Source organism: Ambystoma mexicanum, chromosome 4p, assembly GCF_040938575.1.
Source record: "Ambystoma mexicanum isolate Mex_15411 chromosome 4p, UKY_AmexF1_1, whole genome shotgun sequence".
Taxonomy (NCBI): domain Eukaryota; kingdom Metazoa; phylum Chordata; class Amphibia; order Caudata; family Ambystomatidae; genus Ambystoma; species Ambystoma mexicanum.
This window is the reverse complement of record NC_090927.1, coordinates 577279367-577305414: the sequence shown is the minus strand read 5'-3', so window position 1 is coordinate 577305414 and position 26048 is coordinate 577279367. Positions and strand designations below refer to the sequence as shown.

Sequence of the window (26048 nt, the reverse complement as noted above, 5' to 3'; positions counted from 1 at the left end):
AACTTTTTCATGGACCTCTTGGAAGCAGAAGATCAATCAGATGTAAGAATTGATAAAGTCCATAGAGTGGGGCTCCGGGGAATATGAACAAGGCCAAGGGGTGTCCTAGCAGCCCTGCATGATTACACAACGAAGGAAAAGATTCTGCTAACTTCGAGCAAGGCAAAACACATATCCTACAACGGAGCAGACATACTCCTCTTCCAGGATCTGTCCCAGATAACTCGGACTAAAATGAGGAAAATGGCCCCAGTCCTGATGGTGCGTTGAGACAAGGACATTTGATATTGCTGGACTTTTCCATTTGGGTTTGTCTTTGAGTGGCAAGGGAAGCACCATTGGACTGGGTCCTATGAAGAGGGCGCAAGAATTCTGGGAATTGAAGACAAAGAACGGGGTCAAAGGGATCCCCCCCCAGCGAAAGAATTGAACAAAAACAAGACGTGGGAGTGGTCAGCAGCAAAGCCTAAAAGAAGTAAGAAGGGAGGATACCAGCCTCAACTGAAAGGTCTGGCACTTTGAAAACAGCAGGAGAGCAGGAACCTACATGCAAAGGGCACAATCTGCTGAAACAGACTAAGAGGAATAAGGGGATAAACAGAGTGCAAGCCTGGGGGGAGGGCGAACAACAGGGACTGCATAGATGGTTCCAGAGGGACGGGGAGGGTGGTGAGTGGAATCCGGAATGGGTTTGGGAGAACCCACATTAGTACAAGCTCGGGGTAGTAAGGGGCTCAATCCTCGAGAGGGCGATTTGGGGGGGGCTAGAGGCCGGTTGAGTCTATCCAGTGATGGGGGTTGGGAGGTGGAGGGAAGAAAGGGTGGGGGAAGGAGGAAAGGGGGGCTGGAGGAAAGGGGGGGAGGGAGGAGATGGGGGAGGGAGGAAAGGGGGCGAACTAGATCCAAATCGGAGTCAAGAAAGAGTAGGTTACTCCCAAGAAAAAACGATAAACCAGGAAGGTTGAGCATCATCTCCTTCAACATTATTGGTTTGAACTCTCCCTTGAAAAGGAAAAAATGTGAAAGATTTGTACGGAGGGAAGGCCCAGATGTAATAGCTCTAAAAGAGACCCACATACAGACCTGGGACAGATAAGATCATGAAAGGTTAGGTGTTGATGGCCCTCCATAACAATCTAGACCTCACAGTTACTGAAAGCGAGAGGCACGTCCAGGGGAGATACTTAGCCCGGAATTTAAAGGGGAGAGGCAAGGGGTATACGATTGCAACAATGTATGCACTCAACACGGGACAAGATGGCTTTATCCAAAAATCACTGGCAAAATTAGAAAGATTTGCTAAGGGCCCTATAGTCTTGATGGGGGATTTTAACTTGGCATGGGACCCAGAAAAGGACAGAAGCAGGAAAATCATGGGCGGGCAGGGAAAACCTTTGCAAGAACTACTAGAGAAAATTGAAAGGCTTGCATTGGTGGATGTATGGAGGGAACGGGAAGGGGAGAAGGAGGGGTACACATTCTCACATGCACATTGCTCATCTAGGATAGATTACATATGGCCACCTTGCGCGCTGGTGTGTTGGGTGTCCAATATACAAGTGGGAGCAATAACTGTCATATCACGCACCTATGACTCGGACATCAGGAGGAGATCAGGGCCCCCCGGCACTGGGGAAACGGAGATAACCCACATTCCTGTTTAAAGATGACAATCTCAGGGAGGAGATTGGGGAGTGGATGGCGGGCTTCTTCAAGGACAACGAGAGGGACACATCCTTGCAGACAAGGTGTGACGCGTTCAAGGCAATGATTATGGGGAAGATAATAGCTACTAAGGCCCATAGGGAAAGAGAAATCAGACTAGAGGAAAAAGATCTGGAGGATAAATTGAAGAAGGTAATGGCCACGATGGGAGCAGGAGCGAGCAGTGATACAAGAAAGGAATATAGGTCCATAAGGGGTCAACTGGAAATAATACAGGCTAGTGTGGCTGAATGTTCCCTATTATTCCTCAAACAAAAATACTACATCAAAGCGAACAAGTCAGACAGGCTTCTAGCTAGGATGTTGAGAAGAGAAGGGCAAAACTATATTAAAAATAAAACTGGAAGGGGTGTGGGGGCAATGAGTACGTGGACAGCTGAGATTTGTCAAGAATTTGCTAGATATTACACTGAACTATATAGTTCCGAAAATCCATCGGAGCAAAGAAAAGAGGAATACATAGACAACTGTGCATTAACAGGAATAACAAGCAGGAGAGAGAGGCCCTAAAACATGACATCACAACAGAAGAGGTGCGTTGGGCCATAATATCACTACCCCTTAACAGTGATATTATGGCCCAACGCACCTCTTCTGTTGTGAAGCACTACCCCTTAACAAGTCTCCAGATCCGGATGGCTTTACTTCAGAGTTTTACAGATCCTTCAGGGAAACTTTAATACCATAATTGGTACCACTCTTCAACAAATTTGGGAGAGCAGGTCAAATCACTCCATCCATGGAAGAGGCAAAAGTTGTCCTGCTCCCAAAAGGGGGCAAAGACCCCACCATGAGCAGCTCATATAGGATGATTGTGTTAATTAACGTCCAAGAGAAGATATATACAAAAGGTCCTAGCGAACTGCTTAGATTGACTCCTACCAAGTATCATTAGCACAGATCAATCCCGTTTCAATAGGGGCAGGCAGACGAGCGACAATCCACAAAGGATGGCCTCCTCATAGCTCTAGATGCCGTAAAGGCTTTCGACAGGGTAGAGTGGAAGTTTTTGCTCCTCACTATGAAGAAGATGGGTTTCGGGGAAAGATTCTTAGCAATGATGAGAGCTAACTATCAGCATCCATCATTACGATTAGCATTCAATGGCCAATTATCAGATGCAATCAGAGGGGTGCAAAACAGGGATGCCTCTCTCGCTATTACTTCATGCATTTCACCTCGAGCCCCTACTGGCCGCAGTAAGGAAAAACAGGGAAATAGTGGGATACCATTTGGGGGAAGAGACCACAAAATTGCCGCCTTTGCTGATGACATACTACCAATGGGAACAGAGCCTGCAGTTTCTCTTAAAACCATGGAGAAATAAATGCATCAGTTTGGGTCACTAGCAGGGCTAAAAATAAACAGCCATAAATCAGAAATCCTGAACCTCAATATACAAGAGAAATAGAAAGTGGAATAAAAAAAACACTCCCATATAGATGGGTTGAGAAAGCCCTAACATAACTAGGAGTGAAACCAACGCAAACTATGTAGGAACTTTTTCTGGTGAACTACCAGCCTCTGCAAGAAGCCATAAAGAACAAACTTGTTGACTGGCGTCCGTTAGCGATAACATGGATAGGCAGAATTAATGTCTTGAAGATGGTTATCCTTCCCCACTACTGTACTATATTTCATGATCCTACCAATACAAGTTCCTAACTCCTTCTACCGGGCTATCCAAAAACACACCGGGAGATTCATTTGGAATTATAAAAGGTGGAGGATAGCGAAAAGGGTAATGATGATGCCAAGGAACAGGGGTGGAATGAGGGAGCCGGACTTTAAAGTGTATTTCTTAGCGGCTCAAATGAGAGTGATTAGAGATTGACTGAGGGATGATCAGGATAAGGTATGGAGGGCAATGAATAAAGTGGTAGTAGGGGAGAATTTATAGGAGGTACTATGGAAACCAAAGGAGGATAGACCCAAAAATATGTACTGCTGCAAGATACTATCAGTGGCGGGAGATTCTAGGGACAAACTAATTACCAGGATCAAATTACCTCATTTCCATCCACATTTACACCAATTTCTGGCAATCTGCAGTTTTCCCTGGGGGTGGGAGGAAAAGGGTTTAGAAAATGGCAGGAAGGAGGATGTCACAAGATCTGGGACATGTTCGAGGGGACTGAAATTAAACCATTCAGCTTGTGCAAGATGGACGTTGGGGTGGGGTGAGACTTAGTCTTAACCACCTGCCAAGCTACCGTAGATTGGTCTGGTTTGTCCAGAAGGTTCCACTAAACTAGGGTGGCCTCCTAAGCTTCTGCCACCAGGTCAGAGTTTAGAAATCCATCTTAAAATAGGGCATCAGCCATTAGGTTGGTTTTCCCTGGTACGATTGTAAAGGTTACGTTGTATGAAGAGAAAAAAAGGGCCCAACGGCTGTTTTGCATCTCTGCATATTGCAGGTTCTTAAAGTTCTGTTGATCAGCCCTAACCTCGATTTACCAGGTTACTCACCGTAGTGACCACCTTACTCCTAGTCCCCTTTCCTAGATACTTATGGGGACATCTCTCCGTCCTGTGGGACGGGACCGGCGCACTTTGTAAAAAGCATCCACATTTTTTTCAAAAATGTGTCCCTCCTCTCTTTCCTGCACGGGGCCCAGCAAGCGGCCGTAACCCCGCCTACCTTGGCTCCGCCCCACGCATCACCCATCAGTCCTTTTCTATCGTGGGGTCCAAGACCCATTAGCAATAACAGAGGAACCTTATTAGAGGGGACGGCGGGCGGGCGTATAGAGGAAAGGGGACTATGGACTAGGAGTAAGGTGGTCACTACGGTGAGTAACCTGGTAATACTCCTACGTCCCGTCCCCTTTCCGCCATACTTATGGGAGATTCCCAAGCACTCCTTACAGGAACTATGGGTGGATGGAAATACCCCTTACTGAAACAGGTTCTTCAGCACAGCCTGGCCGAACTGAGCATCGGCCCTATAGCTCATATCGAGGCAGTAATGCTTACAGAAAGCAGATGGGCAGGCGATGGACTCCCAGGGAACATACTTCTGAAAAGCAACCGCAGCTGCCTTGCCTCGCACCTGATGTGCATGAATACCCTTAGGTGGTTTCAGCTTTTGGACGGTGAAAGATTCCGTGATACAGGCAACAATCCATCTGAAAATGGATGCCTTAGACACCGGCCTGCCCTGGGGTTTACCGAAGGTCACAAACAGTTGGGAAGAGCTCCGAAGCTCGGCAGTCCTGTCCAGGTAGAACTTAAGAGCTCTTCGGCCATCCAGGCAGTGTAGAACCCTTTTCGCCTCCGAGGCAGGGTTCGGAAAAAAGACCGGAAGGGAAATCGACTGATTCAGATGGAATTCGGTCACTACCTTTGGTAGGAAAGCTAGGTTTGTCCGAAGGACTACCTTGTCCTTGTGAAAAACCAAGAAAGGATGCTCCACCGACAATGCCTGGAGCTCACTCACTCTCCTCGCTGACGTAACGGCGACCAGAAAGGACACTTTCCAGGACACGTACTTGAGGTCAACCGTAGCCATTGGCTCGAAAGGTTGATGGCACAGCGCCGTCAGGACTACGTTTAAGTCCCAGGGCGGGTGCAGAGTACGAACCGGAGGGTAGATGCGTGTCAAACCAGCAAAATGTCTCTTCACCACCGGGTTAGTTAACGAATAAGAACACCGGTCTGTAGAGAGGTAGGCGAAAATTGCCGAGAGATAAGTCCTGCAGGACAAGACATGAACCCCTGACTCTGCTAGGGAGGAGACAAAGGACAGCACCGTGTCAATTGTCGCCACCCTCGGGTCCAATTCTTTCTTCAAACACCAATGACAGAACCTGAGCACTTTGCTCTTGTATTGGGATCTGGTCGAGGGTTTCCTGGCTGCCTGGATAATGCACATGTTATCTGCAGACAAACCCAAAGGCTCTAGAGCCGTGAACTCAGGCACCATGCTGCCAAGTTGAGCGATTGTGGGGAGGGGTGCCACATCTGCTGTCCCCCTTGGTGAAGAAGATCGGGAGTTACTGGTAACCTGATCGGTGGATACGCTGACAAGTGTTGAAGTTCTGAGAACCAAAACCTGGCCGGCCACCACAGAGCTATCAGTAGAAGAGAACAGTTGACAGAACTTCCAAATTGCTCGATGAACCAGAGGAAGAGGCGGGAAGGCGTAAGCTCTCATGTTGTGCCATGGAATCTCGAGTGCGTCCCCCCAGAGAGGAGGCTCCCAGCCCCCCTCTGGAGGCATACTGAGGAAGCTTCTTGTTCATCGCCGTGGCGAAGAGGTCCACCTCCGGTGTGCCCCAACGCGAGAAAATCCATGATAGGATCTCCGCCTTCAACTCCCACTTGTAGCTGACCACTGTCCGCCGGCTGAGGGCATCTGTGGTGACATTGCACTACACTAGTGCACTACAAGCAGCCAGAACCCATGAAGCACGGCCCACTCCCAAATCTGAATGGCCAGATTGTTTATGTAGTACATTCACACCACATTGTCCGTTCTTACGCGGACCACCTTGTTGACAATGAGAGGTCTGAACGCCTTGAGCACCAGAAAAATCGCCAGAAGCTCCAATTGATTTATGTGCAGGAGCTTGTCTTGAGGTGACCAGAGGTCCGAGACCTGAAGAAGATCTAACGTCGCACCCCACCCGAAAAGGGAGGAGTCTGATGTAATCGTCACCATGGGGCTTGGGTCCTGGAACCCGACACCCACTGACAGGTTGCTGAGAGAAGACCACCAGTCCAGGTCCACTCTCATGGAATCCGGAATCATTTTCCGTTTGGAATCCAGGTACACAGCCTGACGCCAGGAACTCCGAAGAGCCATCTGGGTCTGCCTCATTTTGAGACGAGCAAGAGGAAGAGCCAGCACACACGAGGCCATGAGGCCCAGAAGCCTCTGGAACCACCAGGCAGACATGCTCTCCGACTGCATAAACATCTGACACATGGCCAACAGATCCGCCATTCTGTCCCCGGTCAGATACACACGGAAGTCTATCGTGTTCCAACGAAAACCCAGGAAAGTCGGGTACTGTGAGACCGTCACGGAGGATTTCCGCCAGTTCACCGACAGCCCAAGATGGAACAGGAGCTGAAAGAGAGACTGGAGGTTGCCCGCTGCTGCCAACGGGCAAGGGCTGCGTAGGAGCCAGTCGTCCAAATAGGGATACACATGGATACCCTGGAGACGAAGATGGGCCGCAATCACCGACAACTTCGTGAAGACACACGGCGCCGAACTGAGGCCAAAAGGAAGCACCCGAAACTGGAAGTGCTCCTCTCCCAGAGAGAAACAGAGATATCTCCTGTGTGGGTTCCAAATTAGGATATGCATGTACGCATCCTGAAGAACCACCACGCTGAGCCAATCGCTCACCTGCTAAGAGGAGCAAATTTGGCCGGGCGTGATCATCTTGAATTTCTCTTGGGGTAGGGAAAGATTGAACTGGGAAAGGTCTAGGATGGTGCGCAGGTCAGCCTGTTTGGGTTTGGGCACCGTAAACAGCCGGGAGTAGAAGCCCTCCCCTCGCTCCCGAAGGGGAACGGGTTTCACAGCTCTGAGGAGCAGAAGGAACAAGTTACTTACCTGTAACTGGTGTTCTCCAGCATGGGTCTGGCATGGATTCACATGCTCATGAATATTCCCCGTCGTCAGGCTGGGAATCCTCGGTAAAGAAAAAATCAGTATCAGTTTTGTTTCTGATCTGTCTTTCTTAGTAGTAACCAATCACTGATCTCTGGGTCATACTGCCCCCAGCCAATGACTGCCCTCTCCCTAAGCCCCGCCCCTGGCAGCCATCCTCAGATTTGGTAGCACGCCAATAGGCAGTATGACCAAGTGAAGAGCCGCAGAGGGGTAGGTGGGAGGGTTTGCATGTGAATCCATGCCAGACCCATGCTGAGAACAACAGTTACAGGCAAGTAATGGGGTCTGGCATGGATTCACATGCTCATGAATAAAAGAATACATAGCAGTATACACATGCACAACCACGGGAGGTGGCAACAGGCTCAAAATTAAGCAATACAACAACTCAACATTAAGCATCTCTTACCTCCTCACCAGGCTCACCTTAGGTGAACAGTTTGCGCAGCACTGCTTGGCGACCCTGGACTCCTCCCTGGAGTCCCGATCGACGCAGTAGAATCTTGTGAAGGTGTGCGTTGACCTCCACGTAGCAGCCCTGCAGATGTCCAGCAGGGGCACACCAGACAGGAACGCCGTGGTAGCAGCAATCGCTCTGGTCGAATGGGCTCTCGGACGGCCGGGCAGCGGTCGGTTTGCCAACCGGTGACAATGCATAATGCAGCGGGAGAGCCATCTGGAAATGGAAGTCTTCGAGAGAGCCTTCCCTTGATTCACAGACCCAAAGTTCACAAACAGTTGTGACGTCTTCCGAAAACTCTTTGTGCGGTCCACGTAGAACTTCAGCCCTCTGGCTACATCCAGCGAGTGCAAAGTCCTCTCGGCCGGCGTCGAAGGCGATGGAAAGAAAACTGGTTAACACCAAGGGTTTGTTGAGGTGGAAGTCCGACGGCACCTTGGGCATGAAGGAGGGGTGCGTCCTCGGCACCACCCTCGTGTCATGAAAAGTCAAGTATGGAGGCTTGCAAGATAGGGCCTGAATCTCTCCCACTCGTCGTGCATAGGTGATAGCCACGAGGAACGCTGTCTTCCATGACAGGAACTTCAAAGGCGCCGAATGCATAGGCTCGAATGGGGCCCCCATGAGCCTGGTCAGCACCACATTAAGTTCCCACGCCGGGGTAGGGGCCTTCACCGGCGGGAACGATCGGAATAGTCCCTTCATAAATTCCTTTACCAGGCGATGAGACCACAAGGACGCCCGTCCCGTAGTCCTGGCATATCGGGAGATGGCAGCCAGATGTATTTTTATGGAGGCGTGAGCCAGTCCAGCTTTGGGCAGCGACAGTAAGTACGGCAGCACTTGAGGGGCCGTAATCCGCAGAGGGTTCCTCTTCTGTGCACGGCACCAGACAGAGAACCTCTTCCATTTATGACCGTAACACTTGAGAGTTGAGGACGCCCTGGCCTTTGCAAGAACTTCTCTGCAATCAGCCGGGATATCGTACCCTCCAAACTCTAGTGCTGCAGGAGCCATGCCTGCAAGTTCAGTGACTGTGGGTCGTGGTGTAGAATGGCGCCTCCTTCTCTGGAGAGAAGATCCGCGTCCGCCGGCAGCCTGACTGGCGGGGACGTTGACAAGTCCAGAAGGTCCGGGAACCAGATCTGCCTCGGCCACACCGGTGCGACGAGGATCATCTTGCACCTGGACTTCTTGAGCTGGTTGATGAGGCGGAGCAGCAACGGCAATGGAGGGAACGCGTATAGAAACAGGCCGTCCCAAGGGAACGAGAAAGCATTGCCCATGCTCCTCGGCTGGGGGAACCTGCTGGCGAACCTCTGGCACTTGGAGTTCGTCGCCGTCGCGAACAAGTCGATCTGGGGTTTGCCCCATCGTCGGAAGGGTCGATCCACTTGATCCTGGCGCAGTTCCCACTCGTGGCACGAGCGTAGCTCCCTGCTGAGCGAGTCGGTGATGGTGTTTTTTATTCCTGCCAGGTGGAAGGGAACCAGAAACATCCCCTGGGCGACGGCCCAGTGCCACAGATCCTGGGCCTCCTTGGATAGGGCTGGGGATCTGGTGCCCCGCTGCTTCCGTATGTAGAACATTGTGGTGGTGTTGTCGGTGAAGATCCTCACCACTTTGTCCTTGAGGGACGGGAGGAACGACTTGAGCGCCCAGAACACTGCTCGGAGCTCCAAGATGTTGATGTGAAGAGACCTCTCCTCCGGGAGCCAAAGGCCTCTTGCATGGAGATCTCCGGTGTGGCCCCCCCCCCAACCCTCCAGAGAGGTGTCCGTAGAGTTAGGGAGAATTCTCTGTTTAGGCTGAATTTCCTAACCTAGTGAGTCCCCCAGCAGCTTTGCTGGATTTTTGGGGTTTATTTTTTTTCTCCTGCCAAGAGTGAGACTCTTTTACCCTCACTCTTGGACATGATTTGAGTGCGTTTCTTTGACTCTAAATGTGTTTAATGAGCTATCGGGTCTTTTACTCCATAGCGCTTCATGTGTTTTTGTGATGTGTGTTACACAGCACCCTCAGTGCAGTAACACAGGGGTGTCATAGTGACTCGCCAGTATAGACTCCATACCCTGGGACTGACTACTGTCTCCCAGGGTCTGTAAAGTCACCATTGACTTTACTAGTCTTAAATTCTGAACAGAACCACTACAAACCATCATATTGTGGACGTACTGGCTGGGCCAATTCGATTGCCCCGGGGTCTGTTAGTCGAGGGGGCACGTCTCCGTCCCCCCTGATCGAGTTTTGGCTGGTGGCAGTGGATACTACTTTTTATATTCAACCGCGAATATTTCTCTATGGGATTTTCCCATTGTTCGAGGCTACTATCTTTATTTAATTACGATAGCCTCGAACATACCGCCGGTTTATTTCATTAATATTATTCTCCGGTTGGTGTTTTTTGCCAAAACTCGGTTCTAAAATGGCGTTTGTGTTCTCTTCTGTGACTCCAACCCAAGCCCTTTGTTCCTCTTTTTGGCGGGCTTCTCCACAGAAGCCCTCCAAAGTGATGCCACTCTGTCTGGGGTACTTAGGAGGGTTGGAGGGGGATTTAGGCACCCTGGACTGAGTTGCCTAGGCAACTCAAGTCGCACTCCGTCCTGATTGGCCCAAGTGGTGAGCCGGCCGGCTCACCACTTAGCATGTTTGAGTGACAGCTAGGCTGAGTGAATGGGGGTTTTCTGCATAAAAGCAGGGCTTTGGGGACTGGAATTTCAGAAGTCGCCACAGGACCTAAGAATCCGACGAGGGAGAAGCTGAGCCAACCTGCCACGACGACGCCACCGGTGGAGCCCTGCTGGACCGTCTCACCACTTTTCCCAACGACAGAGGAGATCTCCCGCCAGAGAGTCTTCTTCCTTTGACTGGTGGGTATAACCAGTTTCACAGTCTTTTCGCCTTCCCGACGTATCTCGTGGCCGCCTTGCCTGTGCCAAGCACCCCGGCAACCGGGATAGCACGTTTTACTGCGAATTAAAGGGTAATACCTTTAACCGGAAAACTCAGCAGCTGGTTTCTTCCCTGGCAGTGCAACGACCTTCATCTTTCCTCCAAGTCGAGATTTTCTCTTCCCCTGCGCGACGACGAGACTTGCACCCGCTGCCAGGAACAACTGCCACCGCTGGAGGATCCTTCCCACTTAAGGTACCGTGTCCCGCCCGGCTTCCCTTGCCACCGACTGTACGGGGTAGATTTAGCCCCCGGCTTGTGAACCTGGGTTAGCCTGGGACACCCTGGCTAAACTTTTCTGAGCCCCTCTAAACTCTTTTCGAACTCTCTGCAAGACTTTCTAAGCCTAGGGTAACTGTGTGATCTTGGGCGCATTTGTGCTCTGCTCTCTCTAAGAGTGGGCCCAGCCTATGGACTTTGACTCACATGTGACTTGATCTTCTGCCTTGCTAATAGTGTTCCTAAAGCTTAGAGTGGTGTACCTTCCCATAGTCTGTCTTTTTCCCTCCCTTCTTCATGAACTTATTGGAGTGCCATCTATAGTTAAGCGCTCACCTCTGTCTGGAAATAAGTGGTGTTAACTAAGACTTGTCTGATAAGGAATAAGGGTTGTATATATTATAATAGTAACTGTGTTTAGAGTGTTTTACAATAAGAGTGCTGGAGTGTTTCAAACAGTGGGTTTTTAAATAAATAATTATATACTTTGATACCAAAGCTCTGGTCAGTGTTTGCTTGTATTATTGTGTTCGAGTGCCTATTGTGTATACTTTGCATACCGCCTAACTCTTCTTGAGGGAAGTCTGACTGTTCAGCCACAGCTACCAGGTAAATCTGGGTGGTACAGACTGCTACCAAGTGGGTTTACTGCTAACACCTGTAGTCCTAAATCTTTTGCAGTGTTCCCAAAGGGAACTGCACAGGTTTCTGCCTAACACGTAGTCACCGTCTCCTGAAACGCCGGAGTTTGAAAGTCTGTGCCCGTCGTCAGGTGAGCCTCGGTGCCCCACCATAGGATCGCCCGATGGAACTCCTCGTCGAGGGGGATCCTGTCCTCGAAGCAGCCCCCTGCCTGAAACCAGCGGGCGTCGAGGAACTCCTGAAGCGGACACATCCGAAGTCTGCAAAGGGGTACAAGGTAGATGCATGAGGACATCATCCCGAGAAGGGACTTGATGGACCTCACCCTGGCCACGTCCGTGGCTAACAATCGCCGTACCTTGCCCAGGATGGTATTGGTCCTCTCCTCTGAAGGGGAGGCCAATTGCTCCACTGTATCGAGCTTCGCCCCCAAAAACAGTGCTACTTGCGACGGAACCAGGTGGGATTTGGGGTAGTTGATGGAGAACCCCAGCTCCGTGAGAAACCGGACGGTCCTCGCCGTATGATCGACGGCAAGTTCCCTTGACCGGATTAGCCAGTCGTCCAGGTAGGGATAGACGTGGATCCCCTGCAGGCGCAGCCGCGCCGCCACTGGTGCCAGGCACTTGGTGAAAACCCTGGGTGCCGACTTTAATCCGAACAGTAGGGCTCTGAATTGGTAGTGGCGTCCTTGAACCACGAACCTGAGGAACTTCCTGTGCCTTCTTAGAATGGGGATGTGGAAGTAAGCATCCTCCAGGTCCAGCGACGATGGGAAGTCGCCTTCCTCCAGCTGTCCCAGCACGTGCTGGAGGGTGACCATCCTGAATTTCTGTGCCTTGATGTACTTGTTTAAGCGGCGCAGGTCCAGGATGGGGCACCAACCACCTGTCTTGTTCCTGACGAGGAAGTACCTTGAGTACACTCCAGAGCCCCGGAGCCTTCTGGGGACGAGCTCGATGGCACCTTTCTTGAGCATCGCCCTTACCTCCAACAGCAGTTGAGGGACGTGATTTTCCTTCCTGGCCACGGGAGGAATGCGAGGGCACTTCTTTTGGAATTCCAGCGAGTGCCCGTTGGCCAGGGTGTCCAGCACCCAACTGTCGGTGGAGATGGACTCCCACACGCCGACGAACTTCATTAGCCGACCTTCCACCAGGGTGCTTCGGTGTAGGCCCGACAACACGGCCGGGTCATACTTGCTTGAAGGCGGCCTTGCCGACGACGGCGGGAACCCCCTTGTTTGCCGCGACCTCTGTAGGCCTCCTGGAAAGAGGAGCGGGCCGCCTGGCGGTAGGTGGAGCCACCGTTGGATCCTTTGGAGGCACCCTGTCTGCCTCCAGAGCTCCGAAAGGGCCGTCGCTGCTGAAGCACCCCAAGGGCCCGGGCCCTCTCCGAGTCGGTCTTGATGGCCTGTAGAGACTCATCCACTGCCTTACCAAAGAGGTTGTTGCCGTCGAACGGCATGTCCAACACTCTGGTCTGGACGTCCTGGCGAAAGTCTGTCGCCTTGAGCCATCCTCGTCGTCGGAGGCAAACTCTGTTGCCCAGTTGGCGAAATCCGGTATTGGCAATGTCCGTTGCCACCATAATGGAGTGATCCGACACCACCTCGCCCTCCTGCAGAATCTCTAGGGCCTCCACCCTTTTGTCATCCGGCAGGAAATCTAGCAGGGGAGCTATCTTGAACCAGTGCTCCCTGTCGTAGCGGGCCACGATCGCTAAGGCATTGGCCGCCTTAATCGTCGTCACCGCCGACGAGATGACTCGTCGTCCCATAGAGTCCAACTTCCTACCCTTGCTGCCCGGAGGGGAGGTGGAAGTTGAAGCCGCCGCACCCGCCGCCTTCTTCTTAGCCGCTGCCGAGACAACAGAGTCCGGTGTGGGCTGGGCCCTGAGGCACAAGGAGGCGGCATCAGGGACTCGGTACGTCTTCTCGTACCTGTCCCTCTTGGCGGGTGTCGTGGCAGGGTTCTTGAGGACAGCAAGCCCCTCGTCCCAGAAGTCGTCGAGTAAAGGCACTGCGAGGACCATCTTCCTCTTAGTTTCTTGTTGCCGATACAGAAACCCCTCCTTTTTCTGTTCTTCAGGGCTGAGCTGGAAGAGCTCGGATGCCCTGGTTATCATGGCGTGGAAAGAGCCAACCTCGTCGGCTGGGGACGCCCGCGGGAAAGGCGACGACGGGATGTCCGCTGTGTCATCGCCACTGTCGTCGTCGGTCCCAGTCACCGTATCCTCTCCCGGCGAGGGGGATGAGGGGTCAGCCGGTCTCGCAGGCACGAAGGGTGGAGCAGGGTGGACTCTCCTCTGCTTGTTCGGAGGGCTTCCCGACGGGCCTGGTTCTGGCTCCTCCATCGGGGTGCGTGGTAATCTCGTCCTTATCTCGGTACATAAGGATTGGATTGCCAACAAAATGGTCGCCGAGATATCCTGGGGCTCGGGCAATGGCTGCGACGGATGGGATGGCCGCTCCCGTGGGTCCTGTTCGTCGTCCTCGTCGCTATCATCGATCACGTCAGTAGGGACCGTCCCCTGGGATCAAACCTTCTCGAACCTCTCGTTGAGGTTGATGAACCTCTCGTTGAGGCCTATGGACCTTTCGTTGAGGCCCCTCTTGGTATCTACCAGTTCCTCCTCAGAGGCTGATTCCGAGTCTGTAATGGCCACCGGCCCCACCCCCACCCCCACCTCTTTTTCAGCCGGGGGCTTCACGGGGTCTTAGCGATGGGCTGGAAAGAGGATTCCCTCCGCGGCGGCAGGGATACTCTGGGCCCAGAGGCCGTTTCCATTGACGTAATCTCTGCCGGCTCCGCCGGGGTCGCAGAGACCACTTCGGTAGAGGCCTTAGGCCCTCATCACTTTAGGTGCGTCCTGGGCCTTCGCCTTGGGGGTGGAGCAGGGGGGGTGGTCAACGCTTCGCTCCCCCTTCGAGATCGACCGGGTCCGCTCCAGCGGCCTACCCGGGTTCTCGGACTTCCTCTTCCCCGACCCAGAGCGCTGGCTCGTGGTCGAACGTGCCGGGGAAGTAGCGCCCTGCTTGGCAACCGAAGAGACCGACCTTTCGGCGCTCCCGGAGCCCGCGGACTCGGTGCTTGGCCTTCTGTTGGGCCCCCATCGCCGGGGCGCCCACAAAGGACTTAGAAGCCCGCTCAGACGACTTCTTCGCCTTCTCACTTGCTGTGCCCTTCTCCAGCCAGGTGACGAGGCGGGAACGACGATCTTGTTTGGTCCATTCCGAAAGGTTCTTGCAGAACGCACAGTCCTTCTCCACGTGCGTCTTGTCCCCATGGAGGCAGTAGAGACATCGCGAATGCTCGTCCTCCTTGAAAACGTTATATAATCCGCATCCAGGGCAGTTCCTGAACTGCTTGGATCCGGGCATCGAGCTCCCTTTGTCCTGGGCCATGTCTTGAGGTAGGCCGCAGATCTTCCGGAATCCTCCAAGAAGTGTAAACTCGACGAAAACTTCACCCTTGAGGGGCGTAGAAGAATTCCGAAACGGGTCCCCGTTATCGAAGTAGAAACGGTGGAGCTTGAGGCTCGATTAAACCGTAAAAATGAGAAATTCTCCTGAAAAAACGTGAAAACGCAGTAAAAACTCGAGACCTAAACACGAGGACTCCCAACACTTGAGAGTGCGGTAAAAATCTGAGGATGGCTGCCAGGGGCGGGGCTTAGGGAGAAGGCAGTCATTGGCTGGGGGCAGTATGACCCAGAGATCAGTGATTGGTTACTACTAAGAAAGACAGATCAGAAACGAAACCAATACTGTTTTTTTCTTTACCAAGGATTCCCAGTCTGACGACGGGGAATATTAATGAGCATGTGAATCCATGCCAGACCCCATGCTGGAGAAGTTTCTGAACCTCGACCTTGAGGGAGGGTGAGCCCGACAGCTGAAAAGGAGGGTTGAGGGGTGGGGTAGGGGCTAAAGGTAAGCGGAAGCCCACTCGAGCGACTGACAAGACCCATCTGTCTTCTGTGATGGTCTGCCACGCCTCCCAATGAGACGCAATGCGTCCTCCCACCGGTATCTCGTGCGAGCACGGAAAACCCTCATTTGGCAGGTTTATCGGTGGCGGTGCCACCAGAACCTGATGAGGCTGAGGAGAGGGAGAAATACCGCGTACGCGGTTGTCTACGGCGGTTATTCCCCGCAGGAGTATCCACTCTGCGATTTTTGCGGTCGAGGAAGCCCCTAAAACCAGAGGAAGGTCGACCTTGCGTCAACGGCCTTTGAGTCTTGAAGGAAGGTTTAACCAGAACAGACAAAGATTTAGCCGTCTGAGTGCTGTCTTTGGTTTTGGTGAGCTCTACATCAGTAGAAGAGTGAAAAAGCTCCTTACCATCAAATGGAAGGTCCAGGACCTTGTCTTGCACCTCCTTCGAGAACTTAGTGGCATGCAGCCATGCTTGCCGCGAGGTATCAACCCCTAACATCAGACCCCGAGCCGAGGTGTCTACGTGATGAGCCGCAGCCTCCAGGAGATCCTGGGCCAAGACCCTGGCATCGGAAAGGCCTCCTCTGAAATCCTCCAGCTTCTCGACCGGGATATGCTCCTCAAACTCCGACAGACCTCTCCACATCCGCATGTTAGCTCCTGCCAAAATCAATTCTGCATTGGCCTGCCTGAGCTGCAAGGCCGAATTGGCAAAGATTTTCCTCCCTAGGGAATCCAGGAGCTTGTCCTCCTTCCCCAAGACCTGAGTCGCCGTCGCGGAGGAGGAAGCTGCAGGTCTGGATTGCAACGTGGCCGCAGCCACCACTGTGGAGGAGGGAGGCGGACAAGATGACATGGCCACTTCTTCCGAGGAATGTAGCCTGTACCTCGCGTCAATCTTTTTATTGACAAAAAGTCCAGAGTGTGGCTTTTCCCAAACTCTTCGGACTTCGGCCAGAACGTCCTTCTGCAAGAACAGGCCGGTACACTCCAAAGGAGACAAGGTGAACGCCCCAGAAAGCACGCCCTCCTGCGGAGCAGGTGCCTCGGGCACCGGAACATCCAAGAAGCTCATCATGTCCAGTACCCGGTCATGGAAAGCTCTGGTAGAGCGGGGCAGGTCCTTGTTGTCCTGATCGCTTTGAGGGTCATCTGACAGGTCCGGCTCCTGCTGAGCCGAGTCAGGCACTGCCTTGTCCACTGGGGACAATGGCGGCACAGGCGTAAGCGCAGGGGGAGGCCCCCCGGGCAAGGGAGGCGCCGGCGGAACCACCGACGGGACGGTTGGAGCCGGAGGCGCGGGTGGACATATCTCCTTGAAAAGCCCCTTGAAATATTCCCTCATGGGGTCGGTGCGCATAAGCGCTTGAAACTTACCGAAAAAGGCGTCCTCAGGAGATTGTTTCGGAACCCGAGGAGGCCTCTCATGAGGCGGTCAAAGCCAGGGATGCAACGGGGACGGGTGCCACACCGGCCCCTCTGCTGACGTATCCACATAAATCAAGGGAGCCGCCCCCGCGGGCAACAAAACATTGTGCGGAAGAGGCAACCGGGCATTCCAATCAAAAACTGGCCGGTAAGGATGCGCACAAGGGACCTTAGGTTCACCTGAAGGACCGAACCCTACACCAGGGGCCGATGGCGTAGTTGTAGGGGTAGTACCTAAAATGGCTGCCGTGGTCGTGGCGGGAACGGGCGCCATTTTGTCCTCATCTGAGGGGAACTGCGGCACGTGAGGAAGTGAGGCAGGGGTCCCCGTCGATGGATCGGGGTCTTAATTTTAGCCTTAACGTAAGGAACCTCGGCAGAGCCGGTACTATGAGGCCTGGAATGTTTCTGCAACATACCAACCGCCAACTGAGCCGGTAAAAGAAGAAACCACCTTTGCCCCCTCAACAGATCTGTTGTCCCCACAAGAGCGGGAATGGTGCGCTGTCACCGACAGGGCCTTGCCCGGCCCCTCAGAACTGTTGGTAGCCTTAGCCTCTGTACGAAGAACCTCAGACCTGGGCCCGGTAGACACCTTATCGGCACGGGCCTCGAACATGCGTTCGGTAACCTCAAGCCCAGCCAAGACCTCGGGGCGTACCCCGGTTTTGTTTTTGAGGGAAGCCGAAAGAACGGCCTCAGAGCAAGCTCCGGTACCCCACGACTCAGTAGAACTGGGTCTACACACAGCCCCCACAGGGTGAACACAGGCCCCTTACGGAGACCCTCGGAGAAAACTCTGGTAGAATTATTAGGCCCGACAGGCACCTCAGGGCGAACCCTGGTAACAGAGCGATCGAAGCCCCTCCCGGCTTGAGAGGAACCCGGGAAGGTATCCCCCGGTCGGGGTGCTCTGAAAATCAAAGAACTTACCGGGCGTTTTGAACGCCTGAAAATGCAAAGGAGGAGACCGACCGAACACCTCCTCCCACCGCTCCAACTGACGTTGAAGAGCCCGGACCGAAAGGGAGTCACAGTAAAAACAGGAGTCCCAACGGTGTTCCGGACCCAAACACTCTAAACAAAGAGAATGGGGGATCCGCACTCACGAAGCGACGGTGACACGATGAACAGTCTGGAAAATCTAGTTTAAAAGACATAGACAGACTAGTAAACGAACGCTAGCGAGAGCCAGAGAGGGAAAAACGGAAGAAAATCTTCCGAGGATGCAAGTGCGTCCGGCCCCGATCGCGCGGAGAAAAGGACTGATGGGTGATGCGCGGAGCGGAGCCAAGGTTGGCGGGGTTACGGCCGCGTGCCGGGCCCCACGCAGGAAAGAGAGGAGGGACACATTTTTGAAAAAAATGTGGATGCTTTTTACAAAGTGCTCCGGTCCCGTCCCACAGGACGGAGAGATGTCCCCATAAGTATGGAGGAAAGGGTACGGGACATAGGAGTAAGAGTGTTTGGATCCTAAAAGAAGATGTCTCCACTTCTGAGGTTTGATAGGGTCGGAAGCCTTCAACTTTTTCGCAGCGGCGGCGAAGCCGCCTTCTCCAACGCAATCATCTGGAGGTGAAATTCCTCCTATTCTGCTTTGGTAGACGACTTACTTGGGAAGGTCAAGCAAGGAGCCCAAAGATGAAGAGGGTGAACAACTGTCTCAGATTCTTTGTGGGAGGCTGAAGACAGAGTGGTGGGAACCACTCCTGGATTGATAGTGCTTGGAGCATTTTGAGTGCTTATGAGAGGCGAAACACCCCTTGAACTTCTCTCATCTGACAACCTCCTCTTGGAAGGAGTGGCCGAAGGTGATTTCGAAGGAGGCCTACAATGGGCGAGTTTCCCCTTCCTCTCCTTGAAGGCCTTTCCCATCAGACTGACAGGAACCACAGTCATCGACCTTGTGATTGATTCCAAGGGACCAAAAGGCAGATACGTGTGGGTCTGTGATTGATCTTCCACCCACAATCCACACACCTTTTAAAGCCGGTTTTAGGAGTCACCATATTGAGAATAAAACACTTCTACGCAGTAGGAATAAACCGTCTGAAGTGTGCTGTGCATGTGGAAAAACAGAATTGAGGCAACGGGTGCAGTGCGCACTATTTATACTAATGTCAACATCATACTGGAGAGCAGACGGAGGCCCAGAGGACACGAGATCAACGACGCGCATCTTCTGTGAAAAATCTTTCTGAAGCAGCGGATGCTAGATGGGAATATATCAAAGATGAGGGATACATGGGAGGACAATACATTTCAAAGACTCCCTTTCTCACTTCTTTACCAGTGGTGTAGGATACTTTACCAATATGTAATCCTCCAATAGTCTCTCCTGATTTATTGGATCAGTCTTTTCAATTCCTCCGATGCAGCCTAGAGTTGTCCCTTCTCCTTGTGGGAACCTTTTACAAGCTATACATTACTGGTTGCTGTCTCCAACATATCTTAGGAAGACAGTATTATTTGGATAGTCTTTCTCGCCTGGCCAATTATAACTCAGCTTGCTTTGACCTACTTGATTCTTTACTGGGTTCAATCATACATTTCTTCGGAACTCTTGCTCACAATATTCTCTCCTTTTTGTGTTCTCTTTTTTTGTGCAAAATGACTAGTGGCTTTCCCTTCTTTCTCATGGTATTGAGATCCACTCTGCTTTTCTCTTAATATTACTTCTTTCTCTTGTATACCACCAGTTTAGGTTTATTTGCTTCAAATGTAAATTTATTTTGTTACTTACACTGAGACAAGCGAGTTGAAGGATTTAATGATCCTTTATCAGCCTCCCGATACTTCTATGATGGAGAATGCCCTCCTTCTATGATGGAGTCTTGTTCCTGTTTGGCCTTCGCTCAGGTCTCGAATCGTTGCTTCCTTCCTTTTATCTGCATGTCCCTCCTTGAGGTCTCTCCAATATCCGGGTCCTGGTTTTGTGATAACGGGTTGAACATCCGGTAGCTTTCTATGCATTGTGGTATTGGTGATGTCTGTAGGATCAGCCGTCCACCACAGATCTTCCATGGTCCCGCCACCACCTTCCTCCAGGCTCCTACCCTGCTGGTTTCTCGCGCTGGGGTTGCACCGTGACTTTGGCATCCCAGGTTCTTCTTTTGGGTGGCTGTTCTGCCGGTTTCTTGTGCTGGGCTCGGGCCGTGTCTCCGGCATCCCAATCTGCAGTCTCAGACGAGTTTGAAACACACGAGTTTCCTGGTATCCGCTTGCTCTGCCTCTTCCAGGTGTTAAGCAGCGTGGAACCTTCCCGGGGCTGCGTATGCAACTCTCTCTTCTCTCACTGTGGTCTGTTAAGTGCATGCTATTTAACATACTCGACCCAGTATATTGGATTTTTGGCTTTAAAGGGTCAGGTTCCTTTTTGGTAAAATATTGGCATCTATTAGGAGTTTCTTCATTCCAACCATGATATTTAAAGGTTTCTGGTATTGGGGAGCATGTCATATAGGCCATAGTGTGTAGAGCTTCAGGGAGTTCCTCACAGGAATGGGAATCCTTGTCCCCTAAGGGGAATTGTCTCTCGGAGAGGTCCCACTTGCCTAGACCCCTAAAAAGGGTGCTGCAGAGTGGGTTCACCTCCCTAGCCTCACAGGGACGCCAACTTGGGGAGAAGAATGAATTCTGTCAATTTGTCACAGTGGTCAAAGAGTTAGAGCAGGAGTCTGCATCCTTTGGCTCTCTGGATGTTTGATGAATGGTTGGGGATCATGGGTGTTGTAGACCACACAATTTTGAGAGCAAAAGTAGTAAGATTCTTGAGTAAGAGCTTTACTGTTGGTTCCATCACAAAAGAGCCACACAGCCTGCTGCAGAATTAAGAGATTGCATCATGAGATGGGAGATTAAAGCACATTTTAGCTGTAAAAGTCACTCAAAACTAAAAATGAACGGCACCCCTAAAATAATTGTCATTTCAAGTACTTCGACTTACTTGATTTTTAGCAGTGCATTTAGTCATGGCCAATAAAATGTGAAAGTCTCACCTTTTCCTCTTTTGCCAATTCTTGCTTGCATTTGTTATCAGTAGTTTTTAGCACAGGCCCTCTTGCTGATGTTCGGCGTGCCCAAGTATCTGGAGCACTTGAACTTGCACCCGGAGCAAGTTCAGACATCCATCGAGCACGGAACAACTGCAACTCTGTCTGCAAAAAAAGAGTGAAGGATTTTTCGGACACCATTATACATGAATAATGTAGTTTTTTTATACACTGCTGTAGTATGTAGAAAACTAGACCGAATCTTGTGATGATATTGAACACACTTCATACAAACTTTAAGGCTTTTCACTCAGCAGTAAACATTACACTGTTTATGACAGCACAGGACTAGCATTCCAATTCAATTTAAGACAAAGGATATATTTGCAACAAGAGTAGGTTTAAAACCGGATATGATTGTATAATTGTATGGAATTGTTAGTATCGCAAAATCAAATAATGATGTAGGCTATGTGAGCTAATATGACTTTTTCGATCTGGTCATCAACTTGTAAGGACAAAATGATGCCCAGTTACTTAACAGGATATTAGTGGTCATTACTACACGCTAAACACCAGAATATCCCCCTCCTTTCCAATTCTATGCATCCCTTTTTTCTCTCCAAAATGATTCCTCCTTGCTACATACACCATGCATGAGAAGGTCTACTGTAAGACCATGGGTTTATTTTATTGGGATTACACTGCAGGCATATATGTTTCACACAGGTTATGTTTTCTACAAGTAAAGTGCTCATCTCTCAGGTGGGCGATCCTGCACATGATCAGTTTGAATTGTGCCCCACACTTAGCCTTTCTCCCTTCCGTGGCCGAATGAGCACCCTAAAATGGTGTTAGAATAGCTCTAATAGCCGTGCTAATAAGTTGGAGCCATCTGGCAAGAACACAAATAATTACTATACCAAGAACAGTATTGGCCCTGCCAGTGGTTAGCATTGAGTTACTTTTAGGTCATGATATTTGGTATGCAAATTTCTATTCCTCCCTCTGTGAAGGGATAGTTTAGTTTATTTTTCTTTTCTATTTATGAAGGGTCATTTTATCAGGCGACACATTATGGTGTGGAATTATATGGAAAGTTATTTTATTGAAATTTTTCTTCTGTGCTTCATTTTGGACATGTTCTTTGCAAACATTTAAAACATGCACAACCTTTAGTCTTTTATTGTAATGCAAGCACATTTTCAAGGCAAGTTTATGTAGAATATTTCAATTCTTCAGCTAAACTGCAAAAGCATTTTTTTCCCAAATTGTTTTATTAAGCAAAGAAAAAGATGTAGTCAACAAAAGCAGTAAAAGAGCCACAAAGTCAGTGGGACACTGCCCACATGACACTTTTGATGTCTGCACAAAAACCTCCAGAACGTTTCTGTTTGTAGAAGAACATACTCTACATTTTCAGAAACAATTGGATCACCTGCACACCTGTTCCCATCTAAAAATATATCCAGATGAGGGATGGGAGAAGAAGTCTGGGAGAAATGGAGGGAGGGTCAAATCATTAATTAACTGTCATAACCCGGTTTCGCCAGCAGTCGTTTCTGCATCGCTGGGGGAGGGTTTATTCTTTATTTCCTGGTTCTCCCAACATGGTTGTCAGTGTCATGCGACCGTCAAGTGTTTCTGAAAGAGGTGCGCCAGTTAATGGGAGCTGCAGCCTCGGTGTCGGACAGCAGTCAGAGGAGCGTTCAAGTGCAGGGAAAACCAGAGCCATGGCGCATTGCTACTTTACAGCAGAACGCGCAGGAGTTCGCTCTCGTGTCCTACTGTCCTTCCGTGTACATACTAAACTACCCATATCCTTGTCTGTTCCGCGTTGGTTCATTGTTTGTCTGTAGAACTAAGTTCAATTGATCTCCTCGCTTGTGACCAGTCTTCGCTCTTGGTTCTTAAACCTCCAGATCCCTGCAAGAGGTAATCCCCCACTCACATTAGCCAATCTAAACAAGCTTGCAGACTGTTAGGGAGAATTCTTAGAATGGGCCAATTCCCTTCTACCTTAGAGACCCCCAGCTATTTCTGCTGGACTTTAGGACTTTTCATTTCTATCCTGGAGAGAGCGAGACCTTTTTCCCACTCTCTCATGTAGTCTTCTGTGATTTAGACTCGGTTTCTTTTGACTTTGGAATCTGACAAACTCCATAGGCATCATCTTTACATTGTGACACACAGCACCTTTAGTGCAGTGCCACAGGGAAGTCTTAGATTTCCCAACGGTTTAAATACCTCCTCCTGGTGAAACTACGGTTTCCAAGAGCAGTGAAGTGAAAATTACTTTACTTACATTTTGTAACTTTTTGTAACTTTCTAGACCCAGCACACACTATCTTACAATAGGGTGCTGGAGGGGTTAACTTGGTATCCCTTTTGTCTAGTTTCTCATGTAACATTTGTATGTTACCCTTTCTACAATTAATGGCTGGTGGCAGTGGTTTACTTTTTACTACCATTGTGTGTTTTTAGCGCGGGTTGCAACCGCAGCTGCAGTAAGGCACCCATGGATGCCCATTTTGTCAAAATGGCCCGGGTTCTTTTTTTGCCATTTCTTGTTGGAAAGGTCGTTTTTGATATTTACTCTGTGCACCAAACCAGGTTTGGTCCCTTTGTGTGTTTTGTCTTTGGCGGGATTCACGAGTGAAGCCCGCCTCTGGCTCCAGCGTGTCTGGCAGGGGCAGGAAGTGAGGGAGGTGCCGGAAACTCCCTGTGCTTAGTCTCCTTGGTTATAGGAATGCACCCAAGGGTGATCTGCTGAAGGGCCGTCCTTGGAGGACGGCCACCCTGCTGTGTGATTGACAGCTAGGCTTGAATGAATTGGAGAAACCTGCATAAAAGGCAAGGATTTTTGGCTTGAAAGGCATAGTCGACCACTGGACAAAGGAATCTGAAGAAGAACTTGGAAGAGAAGCCTGCTGCAACTCCTCGACCGTTGGTTTGCCCGGTGAAGCCCTGCTGCTGTGCTGAAGCTCTGAATTCGCCTCGACTAGAGAAGCCCTGCAAGGACGACTTCTCCCCTTGGGTTGGTGGGACCAATCAACACCAAACTGAACTCGTCTGGACATCCTCTCGAAGCTGGATGTACTTTCATTGCTGCTGCAGGAACTGAACACCAGATCGAGTGCATCGCTTTTAAGTCAGACCCGAACTCCAGGAAGATCCTCTGGACTTCCCTGAAGCAGGACTGACCAAGCCTGAGCCACCTCAACATAGTGCTGGACCCCAGATTCGAGGAATGTCCAGAGTGGTATACGAGAGTCCGTGGTGGTGCTATTTGCTATAGACGTGAGGAGCTGAAACCACGTAGTGCCGCTGAATTGAAGTTTGACCTTTGCTGACGCCGACCTTCCCATTGTAGTGTAGGAGTCCCCAGACGTCCTCCCTCTTGTCCCCAAGACTGAGGCCCAGGAAAAACAGGATCTGCAGAGCTACACAGGAACAGAAGTCAGCTGGAATCATTTCTTCTAACCAAAGGTACTGTAAAATCTAAGAGGACTTACCTCTTGTTGTGTAGCCTTGCTTGCTCTCAGTTGTGACTTGTCTTGGTCATCATTGCAGAGTTGCTTGCAGCTTTGCCCCTCACAAGCCTCCCAGCTTGTGGACCTTCAAGTGAATCTTATTTCTACAAACTTTTCTAAAAACATTGTGCAAGATTTACCTGCAAGATCATCTTCAGCTCCCCTAGACTTTGCTCAACTGACATTGACTGTCCTGGCTCCCTGAGAGACTCATCTTACCTCTTACTGTGTGCTTCTGCCTTTCCTCCAGGAAAGGGTTAATTTACTTTGCATTGAACTCAGTATTGCTCTAAATGTGCCAGTGATAAATCAATGACCACAGTGCTCTAGCTATTTAAGTCACCTGAGTGTGTATGAAGCGTGTGTGCCATCACCAATGGGTATCACCTGATTTAGGGAAACAGTGTGTTTTGAAGTGTACTTTAAGTGTTACATGCCTTTGCTCCCTTCTGAAGGCAGTTTATATAAAACGGACTGTTAAATTAATAATTGTTTAATCAAGAAACCTGGAGTTTAAGTGTTTATTTGAATAACTGTCATTGTGAAACTCTTAAAACCTTACAGCTCACATTGACCACTCTTGAGATCAGCCTGGCTGCTCAGCCACACTGCCAACCTGTGTAGTAGAGACTTGTACCAAAGGTTGGGTTCCCTACTGTCAGGAGGACAAGGTTGCTGTAGTCTCCCAAAGGGTACTGCCCACCATCTTGCCTAACACAGACACAGCTCAGAGCCCTCATTCTGCATTTGTCTTACCTGCAGTCCGCTCTTCCAGCTTGTCGCTAGTGCTAGTCTGCATCCTGCCTCTGCTACGCACGAATAACACATCTTGCTAAAAGCTTCCAGAAAAGCCGGTGACAACGTATCCACAGAAGTTTGGTACCAGGGTTGTCTCCCCATGGGGGTTTCCCTACTATTTCTGCAAACCTGATATTTGTCACAGGTTTAGCAGAGACGGTTGGGGGATTCCTATGCTCTTCACTGCTGATTGCATCTGAAACAGGTCAATCGATTGTATGCCTTCTGATTTTGTGGAATATCGATATTATCTAGTTAATAGATAACAACGCCCCATAACAAGACGATGGATCAGATGCAAAAGCCAGTGACAGCAGTTCAAAACCTGACATTGGAAGTTCAGACGATCAAAGCCCTAAGACAACAAACGGTCCGTCCTCCTACCTCCTCACCCATTATCTTGTGGAAAAAATTATGGGAACCATCACAAATTAAAAGAATTCCTTGAAGCATGTACTATTCAATTGACCTTTAAGGCGACCTACTTCCCTGCAGATAGGGACATGGTAGGACACACGATTTCCAAACTATCAGAAGCTGCCTTGACCTGGTCCACCCCATTGGTCACTACCAATAATCCTATTTTAGATGCTTATCCCGCATTTGTGAATAGTTTAAAGGCTATGTTCGGCTGACATGAATGTACGGTTTCAGCGCAAGAACAGCTCTTAAACATAAAAACAAGGTTCTTTAGACCTACTCATATACATCACCAGGTTCAAAGTAATC

The 26048-nt window shown here is 50.4% G+C and overlaps 1 protein-coding gene across 4 annotated transcripts in view; it reads right to left on the bottom strand.

The window, feature by feature from the left end:
- FBXO9 (F-box protein 9) overlaps window positions 1-26048 on the bottom strand; it is a 1471688-nt gene that overhangs the window by 1156463 nt on the left and 289177 nt on the right. For all 4 annotated transcript variants that reach the window (XM_069606124.1, XM_069606121.1, XM_069606123.1 and 1 more), the window contains one exon: window positions 20995-21153. In XM_069606124.1, coding sequence (XP_069462225.1) covers window positions 20995-21123 — 129 coding nt within the window. In that variant the 5' untranslated portion in view covers window positions 21124-21153. The remainder of the gene's footprint in view (window positions 1-20994; window positions 21154-26048) is intronic.